The following is a 16,116-nucleotide window of genomic DNA, read 5'->3' as shown; positions in this document are numbered from 1 at the left end:
TGTGATGCAGTTTGGTGCAGAGTCACAGTGAAGTGCTGATAACACAGCAGAGAGGACGGAGTTATGAACACTTCATTGAGGGAACAACAAACAGCATTTCTGATCCCTCCAGCCATCAGATCGGCCTCCCCCCCACAGAAATAACAGATTAATTTTGTCGTATGATGTTTGAGAGCGGGCCATTCCTTTCTAAAGCTTGTGCTGTTTATTCTCCATCAGGGAGGCAACTGAACAAGCAGTCCCATGTAGGAATTAAACAAATGAGTTGATTTTCATTGCTTGCAAACAAATGAGTTGGGAACAGGAAGAATCTGTTGATGAGAAGATGTAGTAATTGGCTGTCACTCGTTCATGCAGAGCTACAAAAACCAAAACCGTCCAGGGGAAAATCGACGTCTGAGTCAGGAAACAATTTCCCGTCAACTCTCTTGGAAATTGGTTTCAACACACGTGAATAAACATACGGGAGTTTTAAGATGAGAGTTTGTCTCAGAACAGGAGACGGCAGGTTTAAAGACGCTGTTTTCATGCAGAGAGTGCAGCGCAGACAGAGAGCGCTTCAGGAGAATGACAGCAGTAAACACTTTGATGAGCAAAACTAAAAAGAAAAGTGTTTGTTGAAGTCCAGATAGAAGAGTGAATTCCAAAGAGACTGATGAAAGTTCTGACGGTAACCTCTGCGACAGATGTCAGAATCCAACGTCAAATCAAAGCGTGATTTTGCTTTTTCTGCTGAAGGAGATGTTGTAAGAGTCTGTCACTCAGTCTGTCACCTCAACCAGAAATGTTCTTGGTAAGATATTCCAAACTTTAAATTGCTTTTCTACAGGCTATAGCAGAAATTGACCTTTTTCTTGCTTTAACATGAGGTTAGGAGGAGGATTTTTCTTGTGGAATGATTTGGCTGTTTAATAATAGATTGTGTAGAGAGGGCAATGACACAATGTTGAATAATACAAAAATATTCCATTAGATCTAGTAGTGAACTCAGACACTACAGCTTACACATCTAGGCATGGTGAGGTGCGATGTAGAGTCTACTGTGCTTACAGTTACAGTCTCATCCCTCATCCATGGTCATGAGCTTTCAGAAGTTACTGAAGGTTATGAGATCTGTGATTCAAGCCACCCAAGGGAGTTTCCTTCACACGGTGGCTGAGATCCGCCTGAGCTCTGAGCCGCTCCCTCTAATTAGGCCTCTGATCAGGATGCCTCCAGATCACCTTCCTTTGGAAGTGTCTTGGTGGGTCCGACTGGGAGGAGATCCCAGGGCAGACGCAGAAGTCTCTGGAGGGGTTTTATATCTCCTCTGGCCTGAAAGCTGGAGCTGGAAAATGTTAATAGGGAGAGGGACATCAGGAGAACCCTAGTGAATTACTGCCACCAACCCCAGATAAGGGACGGACAGTGAGACGAGGCACCACACCACATTTATTAAGTTCCATCCTCCAGACTGCAGCAGAGCATCTGACCTGAGTCCTACAGAAAAGAAACGGCTCAAACACATCGTCCACAGATGAGAGAGGGGGTCTTACATCTCACGTCACGTTACAGGTCGCTCACATATGGCCAATAACAAAGTGCTTAATACATGTAAATACCTTTAAATTACCTGCAGCCAACTGCACAGAAAATCCACTTTCAGGGCGACCAGCTCACTAAACAAGCCAGCCATGTGTTTAGCCAATTACCTACATTAATTATTTTTGGTAAAATATTAGAATTTTTCTGTGTGTTTCTTGCACACCCACAGTTCTCTAAACTTCACTTTGTCCATGTGAAATCAACCTAATTCTAAAGGCAAAATATATCCCCCAAATTGATTTCCCACCTTTGAAAGCCTTCTGTTCATTGAATCTTTTACTGCATCAAACCTCTGACACTGTTTTCCTTTATTCAAGTGATGCGAGTGAAAAGCACTTCCTGGTGTTTCAGTTACAAAAAGGACATTTCTCCTGACTGCAGGAGCGCCTGTAGACAAAAAGAATCCCACAGCAAGAGCTTTTTAAAGCCTCTTTCTCAAACAGAACAACATCATTATTTTCAAGGTATCTTCAAATCCACTTTTTGAAAGACATTTGCATGTTGTGAAGTTCTATACTGAAAGCAAACTGTTGTAGTTTGCGGCAGGGACGGCTGAGTCATCCCTCTATTATCCCCTCTTTATTATTTTGTTTTCACGGCCCAGATGAAATGTTTCTTTTAAAAGGCACTTATGAACTTATGAACAACGTGAAAGCGAATCTAAATTCCATCCGACCACCCGGTATCTTTCCCTGTTGTCTCCCCTCGTCGTGCATCTTTCTGCTTTAGTTCTAACACGAAGCTTTCAGTGTAAATCATCTTCTTCTCCTCTCAACATCTTACCCTTCATTCTCTCATTATGAGGAGCACACACAGATTTAGCTGACAGCGATTCAGAGGCCAAAGGCAACCATGTTTAATTACTTCTTTGTTTCCCAGTAATGGCTCCAGGCTGGTGTTAATTGATTGTCATACAGTAGGAGGGACATGTGGAGCACGGCTACTCTGCTGTTGTATTATTATCAAAGAATCAGGAGCCACATTGATTTGAGTGGATCCCGTATTGACCCTGAAGACGAGCAGACCCCCCACCACTCCTTTCTTGTTAAGCACCCCAGGGTGTGTTATCGTTTGATGCAATTGTTGGGGAATTTGCAGCTGGACCACCAACCACCGTTTTACAGTATTAACAGTATTCATCAACACAAACAAACGTCTTTCACAGCTCCAGTTTTAGAGCAGGATGCAGAGATTTTATATCCATTTTCCAACGTGGCAGTTTTAAAACTGGTGCTTCCAAAACTGAGAAACTTGTGAATGAGTTTGCTTCTGTGTTTCCTCCAACTGGAAAACTTGTCATTCAGAAGTTCCCAAATGCAAAAGCTGTCCCTACCCTGTATTCACCTTCCCCCCTGCTGGTTATCTAATCTCCAATCCGTCACAACTGTTGTCAGTCTGAGACCTCTCAGACACTCGGATTTGTGCTCAACATCAGTCATCGCCACAGAAACAAACTCCAACCCGCTGTTGTTACGACAGTGGGAACTCCCACCAGATCGGGTCCGATTAGCGGTACCAGCCGCGTGAGAGAGAAATGACAACGTGTCAAAAACAGTGACCTGTCACATGTAGCGGGAGGCTGCCGGTGGTTGTTTCCTGTCGCATTCTTTCTCTGTGCAGAATTCCTCGAAGAACTAAAGAAGCTGCTGTGTTGGGAACAAATCAACCTGCTGCTGTCATTTCTCATCCGATCTGAGCGAGCCACTCCAATACGAGGCAGATACACAACGTATCGAGTAGGGCTCGGACACGCAGCCCTAAAATAACAGATATTTTCAGGCTACATGGAGATAAACAATCTTGATATTTTGAAATCTCTAAAGCACTGGACGACAATTAAATACCAAGATTTGACCAGAGACCTCATTATCAATATGGAGGAGCACAGCCGAGCACCTGTGGAAGTAAAAATAATTGTACAAAAATCACAACCAGTCCAGCCATCCTGACAGCTGCTGTAGTGTAAAGGAGTAGTTAGTCAGTTTTTGTCATGTTCTTAAATACCACTGTGGTCCACTGGAGGGGCGTGATGTGAGTTGATGCGAGTCGTGCAAACGTGGCACATGAGTGTTAAAAGTGTTAGTTACTGCAGGCAAAGTGAACGAAGACAAATCTGAAGGGGAAGAAACTAATTTGAGACGTACAGACAGGGTGGTGTGGGTGGAGTGGGTGGTGTGAACCATCAGCCCGTCTCTGCCGTCACAGTTGGTAATTATTAGACGCTCATGAGAAGCAGATGTATTTATGCACTCAGGCAGTGTTAGAGCAGAGTGGAGCCCTGGGGAAAGTAAAGAGCAGTGTGCTACCAACACAGCGCGTGACTTATAATATGTATTATTCCTGCATTAGAATGTCTAAAAATGACCTTTGTTTAAGTTTAATCACCCCAAATGTTTCCTGCAGTGTTCAAACCCAGATGAAATCTGAGATTTTCCTCGAAGTTGTGGTTGGACAAATGTGATCAACATGAATACAACTTTATTCAGTGATCTCGTCCGTGATGTTTCAGCCTCCGTCTCCTCAGACATCAAACTGCATCTTCTACTCATGTTTTTACCTGTGAGACTGTGATTGTGCGCGTTTGTTGCCGTTTGTGGTAAATCCACAGCGACAGCAGCGAAAGATGTCAGCCATCCATTAGCTGACTCTTTCATTACTTACACAACCACATTATTACCTATATATTTGAGACAGAAGCTGGTTTTGAGCTCTTGCCAGCTGCTGTGTGAATCTCAGCACGCTGCAGTAATCTTGATCAAAACAGATTTAGGCACCAAATCTTTCTGAGCGCTGAGCTAGACCTAAAGCCCCGAGTTGTTGATGTTGTGGGAAGTAGATATAAAGGCTTTGGCTGTAATCATTTGGTATTGTTTAGCTCTTCATATCGAGACTGTTGTAAATCCAGCACAAGAGTCTTATCAGCCAAAGAGTGAACAGCAAGTCTGGAAGATTCCTCTTTGTGTTGAGGTTGTGGTGGGAGGACCAAACCCACAGTTATTTTTAATATAGTATCATTTCTTGATGTATTGTGTAGATTAATCACTATCCTCGTTTCTTCTTTCAGCTGATGTTTGACAAGCTCGAGCTCTGTGCAGTTGGACGAAGCACACTTAGGCATGTGTGTCTCTGAAACAACCAAATAACCACTTTGTGAAACAGCATCTGAAGGCTTTTAAATACTGCACACCTACACGCGGGTGACAGTTCTGTCCATCGCCGTCGTTCACCCACGCATGCACAGAGCACAAACAAGAGAGAAAATAAACACTGACCTATCTGCCATGTGCCGATGACTCAGAATGATATTAATCACGTTTGACGGAAATATAAACACTGATTTTCACAAACACAGACCCAGTCATACACACCCTGTCACCGCTAATGTGCGACACTAACACACCCCTGCAGTAATCTCATTACTGTCACAGGCAACACAAGTCATTAATAAAGTCATATCAAAGACACAATGTGAGGCGTAGTGTGAAACTTGCTTGAGTCAGAAATACCGTATCTCCAAACGCATACGCGGTAGAATTTGTCAGAAAGGCTCATTCAGTCACTGCAGGCAGCCTGTGAGGGCCTTATAGACGGGATCACAGCACATACATCACTGAGATATGGAACATGCATAATGCACGAGATGCTATCACAAGTATGGTAATAACAAACCCAAACGGGGGAGGCTGGTCAGGGTTGGCCTTTGAAGAAAACGTATTATTGACTTCAAATCCATTTTTTTATTTTGCTGGAGGGCGCTGGGGGGGGGGACAGGTTGAACTGACAAGTCGATGAGGAGCCCTGACCCACTGGTCACTGAATATCATGTCTTAACTTTGAGTCGATGCATGTAGGTGGATGTTTAAACAAAACTTGTAGTCTAAAACTTCACCGAGTACTTTGTCAGAAATATCTAATATCCTGATGTCCTCTGTGATGCAGGAGGAATCAGAGGAGTTACTCACATCTGTCAGACGTTATTGGACCGACAGCTGCTTCCTTCAGTGTTAACTTGTGGAGAAAAGTCTCTTTGGGTCCACGTGCCTCACGGCGGCGCTTCCTTTGGGGCTTGTGTGGGATTTGGCACAGTTTTGGTCTTGGGATGCGTTTGTGTCATTACTGTAGGTGCGTAAGCCAGATGCAGAATATAGAGAATGTATTTAAATCTTTGTATCCTTGGATCCTGATACCTATTTACCGTTAAGCTTAATGACTGTTTGAATTTTTCTGACACAAAGCTTAATGAGCCCTGGTATTCTGCCTGGAACTGGATTACCAATAAAAGCTTAATAAACTACGGCGGAGGCGGGAGATTTGGTATGACTAGTAGCATCAGTGTGTAGCAGGTAATGAATAAGCGGTGAGTGTGTGAGCCTGTCAGGTTAATTTATACGAGTGAGAATTCCTCATGCATGTCTGAGAGTTTAGGTACCAGCGTGGTGCACTGAAGTTGTCTCTAGCTCTGTGTAAAACTGGCATATTCACACACCGTTACATCTTAGACAAAATCATCCTCAAAAGGTTCCTAAATCCTGTGCAACTCTTCAAAGAGACACATGCTGTATTTTTCATGGAACAGTTGTGAGGAGATGTAGTGTTGAAGCCACGCAGTAGGAAAAGGAAAAGGCAGTTTTTGTGGGGGGGGGGGGTGTTTCACAAAGACCTGCCAAGAGCCCGACAAAACAGAACAAGCCAGCTAAAAATTCAGTTTAAAGGAGGGTGGAGAGGAAGAAACAGAGAGATAAAGACCGAAGAGAAAGTAAAAACATGCAAGAGAAAGGCTTTGTTATACGTATGGAGTGAGGAAAAGACTCGGCACCCAGAGAAATGGAGAGGCATAATGAAATTGAGATCAATACGTACCTGCAGCGGTGTGTATTTTCATCTTTGCACTCAGACCGGAATATCAATGAAGAGTCAGAAGCCGAGATGGCAAACTGAGAAACAGAAAGGATGTGAGGGTGAAAAGGTTGAGGAACAAGGTGTGTTTGGACCTGAAAGCACCACATGCATATGAAAGCTGAAAGAGGCAGATGAGGGAAAAATTAATAACGGCACGAGAGTGGCCCCAGAAATAGGTGGAAGGAATAACAGAACGAAATGGAAAGCTGCGACACACAAGAGGACTGATGAAGAGGGAGATGGAAAGCCAGATGGAGGAAGTTGGACAAATGGATAGACGGAAAAAATGAGTTTGTGAGCGGTGAGATGAGAGATTTGAGAAGAGGCGTGAGATAAATGAAGAAGTACAGTGGCCGGTGTCGAGGGAAACACGGCACGCAGCAGTGACCAGAATTGATACGACAAAGGAAAGAAGCTCTCTGCTGTTGATACAGAGAGAGAGAGAGAGTAATGTCTTTGTCTTAAAACACTTTAACACGTGGCAGGTAAAGTCACACAGGCCGGGAAACAGTTTTTATATCCTCTGGTGTGCCGTCTTATCCCCCTTCGCTCTGCCTGTCTGCGGCTTTATCTCTCAGATTGTCGTTCTGTCCGCAGCACTTCTCTCTCTATTTGATGTCAGAATTGATATATGTGTTGAAAAGCCTGTCTGGTGTAAACACACCGACAGAGTTGCAGCATACACTCGTCCATGTCTTGTGTTTTTTCCCGTCCTGTGAAGTCGTAGCCTACTCAGTAGAGAGGACTGTGTTTTTAACTCTTCACTCTAAATCCATTTTATTGGCTAATAACATTTCAAAATAAATGTCAATAAATGGCCATTTAGCAAAAAGCATGTCCTAAAAAAACAAACAAATAGTTTAGCCAATAGTTTTGTTCTTTTTTAAGGATGGGCAAATTACATTCACAATATAAACTGGTGTTTCCCACACATATAATTTACTAGTTTATATTATTTTAATCTGTCCAACAGAATAATTGCTAATTAGTGGACATGACTACATATAACTAATGTGGTTATGTATGTATGTTATATAAAGGCCTTTTCTTGTCCAAGCACACAAAGCACACTTGATGATTAAATTGATGATGGCTGAGTTCCATTTAGCTGCTTTATCTTTAGGACCCAAGTGTTGTGCACACTGTCTTCTGCTGCATTCACGTCATATCATAATGTACAAGTTTCTGACTTGAAACAGCGTTAACATTGTCTACAAAACACAAAAGCTGTGATATAAAATCTGTGATTTTTCCTTAGACGTTTGCTCATGTTGTTTTTATCACATACAAATGTCTTCTGTGGAAAATCCTGTTGAGCTCCACATTTCACACGTTTCCAACGTTACAATCCCATGAGGTGCATTTCATTTGCAGACTGAAAAACAATTGCGATGCTGGTGAGCGTAGGCAGCCACTAATTTGATATAGTGTAGTGCATTAAAAGAAGTTGGGCATTTATGTAAAATATAAAATTCTCTCAGACGTGGGCTGCTACCTTATTTATTTATAACAAAGTTTAATTGCAGTGAGGCTTTACTCATTAATCTGTGCATGTTTCTCTGCCCCTCGCCAAGTGCATGCTGGGAAACACTCCAGCCCAGCCTGAGGGTTAAAGAAATAAGGAAGAGAAGGAAACATTGTGCTTGTCTCACTCCACCAGCTTCACTTTTTTTTAATTTCACCGAGCTCTGCAGCCTCTTTTTATTGCTTCAGCCGGACTTGTGAGCGAGGCACCTATGTATTAATTTCAATTTTCTAACATAATCTAATTTCTGGCCCCGTCCGCCTTCACACTCTCCTCCCCTTCTCTCTGGCTGTCTTTCATCTCAGGTGGAGCTGGAGAGGGGGAAGACCCTCCACATCAAGGCACTGGCGCTGGGTGACCTGAACAAGGCCGGCCAGAGAGAGGTCTTCTTTGAGCTGAACGGACAGCTGAGATCTGTGCTGGTCAAAGACACTGTTGCCATGAAGGTACATGATGCTGCTGGGATACATGATGGAGGGTGGTGTAGTTTGGAGAGGGATGAACGATGGATGAGGGATAACTGGGATGGTTCGCGAGGAATGTTTGCAGGTAAATGATTTATTGATCGAGGAAGAAACTAAAGTACGATTTGGCGGCTGCAGATTTTTATCCACAGAAACAAATGGTTGTGAGGAGAAGATGGAGGCTCAGCAGGGAGGAATGTTTTAATGTGCAGCTGGATCAACTGGTCAGATGGAATCATGATTTTTTTTGGCTCCTCAACCAGGAAATGAAGTTCCATCCAAAGGCGCAGAAGTCCATTAAGGGTCAGGTGGGAGCACCGATGCCTGGAAAAGTCCTGGAGGTCAAAGTGGAGGTCGGATCCAAGGTGAGTTGATCGCCAACATGCTTTTCTGTTGGGTGAAGTAAAGAGGGTTTTATTGGAAGGACTTGTTTTTTATTCTGAAAGGTCTCATTTTGCCTTCAGTGCTGAAACCACAGGTATCATATCGGCACTTGATTTCAAATGCTACCCTGCGCTGTCCACTTGAGATTACTGCCTCCAGACCAGCGCAGCGCGGCTGTGGTGCTGTGCATTGTTACGAATACAGAGCAGATTCCTTCCTCAGGCCGTGACGCTCCTGAACCCACCGTCTGCACCGCCTGAAACAGCTTTTATATTTGTTTTATTTATTCATCCACTTATATCCTTTTGTTTTCTTTATAATAGTATAATAAGGCACTACAGCTACCATTTGCTTGTACAGTGATAATTAAATTGAATCCTGAAAATGTTCAATATGACTAATGCAGTGCCTCTCAGTGCTGAAACAAATATATCCTCTTTGTGACCTTCCTTTAAAGGAGTATACAAAAATAAGTGTCTATTAAACAAAAAACACACTTTGGTCACACTTTGTCTAAACACAAGCAGATGTAGCAGGACTCAGTAACATGTTATTAGAAGTGGTGTTGATAAGACTGACACCTCCTTTTAATAACCAAGTCTTTATGAATGTTTCATTAAGTGTCCCTCAGTATCTTAAACATATTAACTCTGCATTAATACTAAGACGGCGTCACCTGTCAAAACACCGTCAAAGCATTCTCAATATTTAGCTTTACATGCAAACATTTAGCTGTCATGTGGTTGTTTTTGACATCAGCTGTCGTGAGATTATTACCAATATTGTATATTATTGAGCTCTGCTACAGGTGTACAATTTGTCTTTAAGAGGTCCATTTTGAAGTAGATTTAATAAGCTAAGTGTAGCTCAGTCAGCTGTATGACTTTAGAGTTAAATCATAAACTGTCCAATAATCAGTAAAGAAGACGCTACGCTGACAAGCTGACGCAGACATGCCATGGGAGTTTCAAAATAAAGGCGTTGCACTGAAAATTATTATAGAGATTGATATTTTTATGTTTGCATTACTAATATTTGCTCGTTGTTCATTGAATCGATATATTGATCCAGATCAATGGATCATTACACACTATTCAGTGGTATGAACACATTTCAGTCAGTATTACTTGTGCAGGTCCTATAACCAGCTGTAAGAGTGTGAACTGAATGTGTTGGTTGTGCTCACAGAGCTGAAACTTATTTAACATTTGAACACCTGAACAAACACCTTGTTGGTAATTAGAGTGAATTTCACCTTTTATTTTGAAACTCACCTTCACAGTGTTACTCTGATGATGATGATGATGATATAAGCCTTCTGTTTATGCAGCATGTATGTCCAGTGTGTTTCTGTTGCTAACCTCCAGCTGCAGCACTTCTTCAGTGGTCTGTGCACTTGACTGCTGTTTCTAATGCTCTGTGAACTGTCTTTATAATCATGAAAGGTGGAGAAGGGTCAGCCGCTGTGCGTCCTCTCGGCCATGAAGATGGAGACCGTGGTCAACTCCCCGATGGCCGGGACCGTTAAGGCGGTCCATGTCACGGCCGATGCCTCCCTGGAGGGAGATGACCTGATACTGGAAATCGAGGAGTAGCGTGCGAGGGCAGAGGGAGGGAGGGAGGGAGGGAGGGAGGGAGGCGAGCGTAGCAGCAATAGTAGGCGGGAGTTAGACAATCTGATTCTGGAAATGGTGAAGTAGAGGAAACACAGCAGTGGCAGCACTGCAATATATTCTGGCCCCCAATCTGTACATATTCTGTTTGGTTACACATATCCACACCTGATGGGTGGTAAGACTAGATAATGATGATCCTAAATAATATATTAAATTGATAAGAATTCCTTCTAGAAATGTACCACTGATGAATCTCATCTGTTCCCTTGCAGTGGTGATTAGGTCAGAAAGACTCAGTGTATCTCAGTACATCTATTAAATGTCCAGTCAACTTGTGGAAAATGACATTTTAGAGTGACACAACTTTGAATTGTGAAACATTCCATCTCTTCAGCTAGTCTTAACGTGACGTGCTACAGAATGAACTAACCATGTGTGACACTAACAGGCTCGTAACATCTACTTGTAAATTAACGCAGCAGTTTCCATTTCTATGCTCTTGATGTTGCCTAATATATTCAAAGTGAGTAGCTGAGACTTAATATTGATGACTACTAAATGTTTTTCTATGTAATCAGCAGGGTACAGACAAAGAAGGAGAGACTCTGAGGAAGCATTACCGAATCGTTTTTTTCATATAGAAACAGCATTTTCATCTTTACAGCATGCTCACCTTGTGTATTTTTAATCTCACATTAGTCACAGCGCGCACTCAGGATGTGCAATCATTTTTTGGTAAAGTAAAAAAAAACACTACAATATTTTTGTTCAACCAGTTTTAGATAAGAATGTTTTCACAGTTGTAAGCACAAAAAAAGCAAGTGGCACAATTTTAGGTTGGCGGGACACAAGTACACATGCCAGAAATGTGTCCTGTTACTGTATCAGTAATAGGAGTTTGGGTTTTTTGGAAAGGTCTGCACTGATGTTGGAAATGTTCACCCATTCACACCTGTCTTTAAAATCCCAAAGCAGAAGCACTGACATGAAGCGGTCAGCCATGTTGTAAACACCTGATCAGCTGCAGGGGGGGCCACTGACACTAATTTGGCTCCGTCTCCTGTGTCGTTTCAGAGGCGTGAAGTCGGTCTTTAAGGCCTTTTTCGTGTCCCTGGGTTAACGCTGGAGGAGTCAGAGGAGCAGTTCCACCCTGTCTCCTCAGAACCAGGCAGACATTATGATGAATGGTCTTCTGTCTGCATGGGGATTTTAATGCTAGGTGTAAATGGGATTACATGGTGGTGTAATGGGAGGCATGTGGTGTTATTTTCTGAGGCTCAGCTGATTAATTTATGAATTAATTCTCTGTCAAATGATGTGAAATTAGCCGGTCTAATAAGAGACTCTAGAGACTCCCAGTAGCAGGCTCGGCTTTATATTCCAAGCGTGCATGTGTGTGTGTGTGTTTGCATAAATGAGCCTAACTGTGTGGATGTGTATGTGCCAGCAAATCTTAAGACTAAAGTCAACCAGTCTCCATAATGCTGCACCTCCAGAGCTAAAAACACAGTCTAAAAGAAATGAAATATTCATACGCACGCGCGTCGATGCAGAATATTCACGCTTACACTCCCGGCCCTCGAGTGCTGCCCCGATCACAAGAAAACAAAACCAGATACACTGCACGCTGCTGTGGCGACATCCACATAGTAATACTGTATCCAAAACAATTAACAGCAGTGCAGCAACGACCTCACTCACTTTCTAATCATGTAGTGAAACACGGAATTAAACTCTCAAGATTCCACTTTGTCAGCTGCATGCCTTTGAATTATTTAAAGGAAACGTACGCTGAATTGAATGTTTCGGCTCTCTGACCGCTGAAAGTAGACGGCGAACAAGCAGGAAACAAATTAGCTTGCATATCAATTACTGTAGGAACAGGAAGTGTCACATTCTCCTCGCAATACAATGAGGCATGCAGTGTTCAGGACAGCGAGCCCGAAAAGAGACAACAACAAGTCACTTTCCCAAAAGCTCTGTGCACGTTTGACAGAATCCATCGATCCAAACACAAAATTAAAGTATCGTTTGGTACTTGACTGGATTGTTTCCAGCGTTTTTGCTCCATTACCTCTGAGAATCAGCCTCCTTTTGAACCATGCGTCGGTACTGAGCAGCTTAATTAGGATGCTGCTGTGCCCACTGCCATGCCTCGCTGTGTCTCCTTACTTTGTCGATCTGTTGAAAGACATGGAGATGAATGAGTGTTTTTGATAAGCCCATGCACAATACATGTACAGTCCATCCTCCTCTCCTTATTAGCTTTCCCGGCCTCGTCTATCCATCTAACCTGCCATCTTTTCATCATGTTATCCTCTCCCTTCTCTCAACCGTAGAAATTTGCACATGTAAGGTGATGGCATCGACTCATGCAATAATGTAGAACTGTACCGTAGTGTTTCTCTGTGTATTAGCCAGCAGTGATTATATCAGCCACGCTTTTTGACAATGTGCTGCTGTTCAGCGTCTGAAGCAGAATAAACCTTGAGAAAATGTACACAGCTGAAAACAGTTATTTGTTCCAGAGGGGGATATATAACGTTGACCTATTCTTGAGCTCATGCTATCAAGAGGTGAACTGTTGCAGAATGTATGAAAATAGGATCTGTGACATTTATTTTCTTTTACCATTTTCCTTTGTGTGCTCGTATGAATCAGGCTGTTTATTCACCCTCCTAGTTTAGCAGATGCAAAAACTGCCTGCAGCTTCAAAATGTGTCTGTGGAATCTGCATCAAAAGGGTTTGCCATTTGTCCAGTTTTGTTTCATTTTCTTATTTCTGAATAATCCAGCTATGAATTAAAAAGCATTTAGTTCAATCATTTTGATTCATTTAAGTAGTTTACATTTACTTGTTTAAGTCCTAGGAAAGAGTGAGCTGGAGCGCACAAAAAGGGAAACAAATAGCATCAAATGAAAGTGATAATTGTCCTTGTTCTATCTGTGCTGACAAATAAATAAAGATAACTATAACTGGATCTTCATCGTGTTTGGTGTGTTGCATATTTTACACAGGAGCTAAGCAGTAAACCTCTGCAGGAGTGCAGCCTCCTGATGCATTAACTTTGCATGTTTGCTACAGTATGTATCTATCATACCGTCCCATCAGGTTCAGACCGAATGTTTATCAGACGAAGCTCAACAATATTTCTATCATTTGTAAACATCAAACCGCTTGGTGTTAATAAAGCAGCTGCTGTTTGAGACATCGTTGCATCATCTGCGAGCGTGAAACCACTCGATATATTAAACACGTCATTTCAACACTTTTTTCCAGCTGTCTGTTTGACAAAAATGTGCAGCCTGGAGTATTTTTACATGAGACTTCAGGACCTTTTTTTAGTCGTCGTTGTAGCGACAGCACCAAGATCTGTCACATACAATTTAAAAAAAACGGAGCCTGACGAAATGTGATGTTTCGACACATCCGTGGTTTGAGGAAAACGTACATTGCCAACATTTATTCTGGCATCTGGTTGGAAGAATAACAGCACAAGAAAGACTCCAGCTTAAGGACCAAGTGTCATCATCGCATCCTCGTATTATGCTGTCAATCTCACTACAAAGCAGCAGATCAGATCACTGCAGGCCACAGTAAAATATATATTATAGACATATTACATGTCTGAAAGCTTGAATCCTGCTTTTTGTATCAGGCTTTCAAATGGCAGCTCTTTGAGAATTATGTGTCCAACTACTAATTTGATTTCAGCAATAAATGTTCAAGTGAAAAGACTGTTTCATGAGCAAAATACCCTGCCAGATCAATGCAAGTAATTCAATTAGACTGTACAATTTATTACCATAATGTGACATGGATATGCTGGATTGTTGGAGCCAGACAGTCTTTGGGTTATTTTACATAAGCGTGCTTATTTTATTCACTCGATCCGCCTTCCATGCACAGCAGATTTGAGTTTGTATCCGGATGTGCTGGAGGATTTTCTTTGTTTGGTGCTTTTCCACAAAAAAGTTAAAACCCTGCGTGGCTGGATGTGGCTCTGCCCTGACACCCCGCCGTCTTCAAATAGCTTCTTTAGACCTGATTAAGCGCTGATTAACCACACTGAATCAATCCAGTCTGACGCTCAGCTGGCAGCATCGATCAGCCGCCACTTCCGCTGATAGGTTTGTGATCGGTGAGTAGATTGATCATGCAGGCAGCCGGCGCCAGTTGACATTCTCAAGCTCATGTATGGATTAAGTATCACTAATAGCAACACAACACTGAGCCCTGCACAGCCGGCTTGTCACCACTTCATAAACTGGGTTAACTGAAAGTGTCGAGAGAGGAGAGGTTGCTTTGTTTCCAGGATAGAAGAACGAGCTTGATGCTTCGCTGTCATCAGATGAAATCACAGGGGCAATCCTGCAGCACGGGGGATGTTATGACCCACTTGTCAGCTGACTTGAGTGACAGCTTTGATTAATAACAACATAATCAAATTTGCATATGAGAATAGAGAAGTGGAAGATGACGGTCTGCCTGCTTTGACCTTGATTGGTTTGAAAACAGAACTGTGATGCTAACAATTGTTGACAAATTTGTAGTTTTACTACAGAAACAAGAATTTTAGTCGAGTGGAAAGCTGAATTTTATCTGAAAAGGTAAAACACACGTAAAATTGCCTTGGCACAACTTGTGTTGGTGCTCTTGCAGATATTTCTTACTATATTTCAAATAAAAGCTTCAGTTTTTATCAAATTAAATATTAAATTGGAGCACACATCTATGACTCACATGCAGTCAGTGAGAGTGTGTGTGTGTGTGTGTGTGTGTGTGTGTGTGTGTGTGTGTGTGTGTGAGAGAGAGATGCAGCCTATTGACGAGCGTTTAACACACATTTACAACAACAAAGGCGTCTTGAGTTTTCTCTCTTAATGAGGCCTCTGGTGGCCTCCATGTGGTCAGTGCAATAATTAGTTTTTCAGCTGAATATTTATGATGTAATAATGATCACAGTAATGGAAGGCTAATCTGCAAAGACAAATTAGTCTGTTCTGGTGTGTGATGGAGATGTAAAGTACGTCGCATTGAGAGAAGATCATTGTGTGTTTAACCACGAGGTGTGTGGGATGAAGTGGCTTTGACAGTACGAGAAACTGGAAACTGGTATTTTATAGCTGTCTGGTCGACTCGCTGGGCATCAGTAATCACCTTCTCTGAACATTATTAGATGCTTAGCAGCTTAATGACGGTGTGTTTCTCACACATTGTCCTTACAAAGAGGTGGAATTCATTGCAAGCACCAGTTATTCCACTCGTGGTTCATCTGTTCATTATGTTTTTGAAACAATAGATTGATCGTTACGGTGCGTGCAGTCACACAGCAACAGCATGTCAATTATCACTCTTATCACCAAGTGGCAGTAAATATGCATCTAGAAGCTGTTTTCCATCTGCCATTAAATAATAACACAGAAGAAGAAGAAGAAGAAGAAGACGCTGATGCACAAGAAGATCCGTTAGCTGCTTTAGAGTCAGCTGTGATGGAAAGTTTCAAAACATGCTAACTTTAGTTTGTTTTATTGTCTTTTGAAATTCAATTAAAGAAAATGTCTACTGTAACCACCCTCTTCTCTGTTAGACATGAATAAAAAGTGCATTTGTTGTTTTTTGTTCCTTATCCAGTTGTACCAA

The 16,116-nt window shown here is 42.2% G+C and overlaps 1 protein-coding gene across 3 annotated transcripts in view; it reads left to right on the top strand.

Annotated features, from left to right (window-relative positions):
- Window positions 1-13,453, top strand: part of LOC119027839 (pyruvate carboxylase, mitochondrial-like) — a 288,386-nt gene extending 274,933 nt beyond the window's left edge. For 2 of the 3 annotated variants that reach the window (XM_037113320.1, XM_037113319.1), the window contains exons 25-27: window positions 8,314-8,454; window positions 8,736-8,837; window positions 10,302-10,451. In XM_037113320.1, the coding sequence (XP_036969215.1) occupies window positions 8,314-8,454; window positions 8,736-8,837; window positions 10,302-10,451 (393 nt within the window). Of the gene's footprint in view, window positions 1-8,313; window positions 8,455-8,735; window positions 8,838-10,301 lie in introns of all 3 variants that reach the window. The other variant, XM_037113321.1, reaches the window with a different exon arrangement.
- The last annotated feature ends 2,663 nt before the right edge of the window (window positions 13,454-16,116 follow it).

Source organism: Acanthopagrus latus, chromosome 10 (genome assembly GCF_904848185.1).
Source record: "Acanthopagrus latus isolate v.2019 chromosome 10, fAcaLat1.1, whole genome shotgun sequence".
Classification (NCBI taxonomy): domain Eukaryota; kingdom Metazoa; phylum Chordata; class Actinopteri; order Spariformes; family Sparidae; genus Acanthopagrus; species Acanthopagrus latus.
This window is presented reverse-complemented; position numbering and strand designations above follow the sequence as displayed.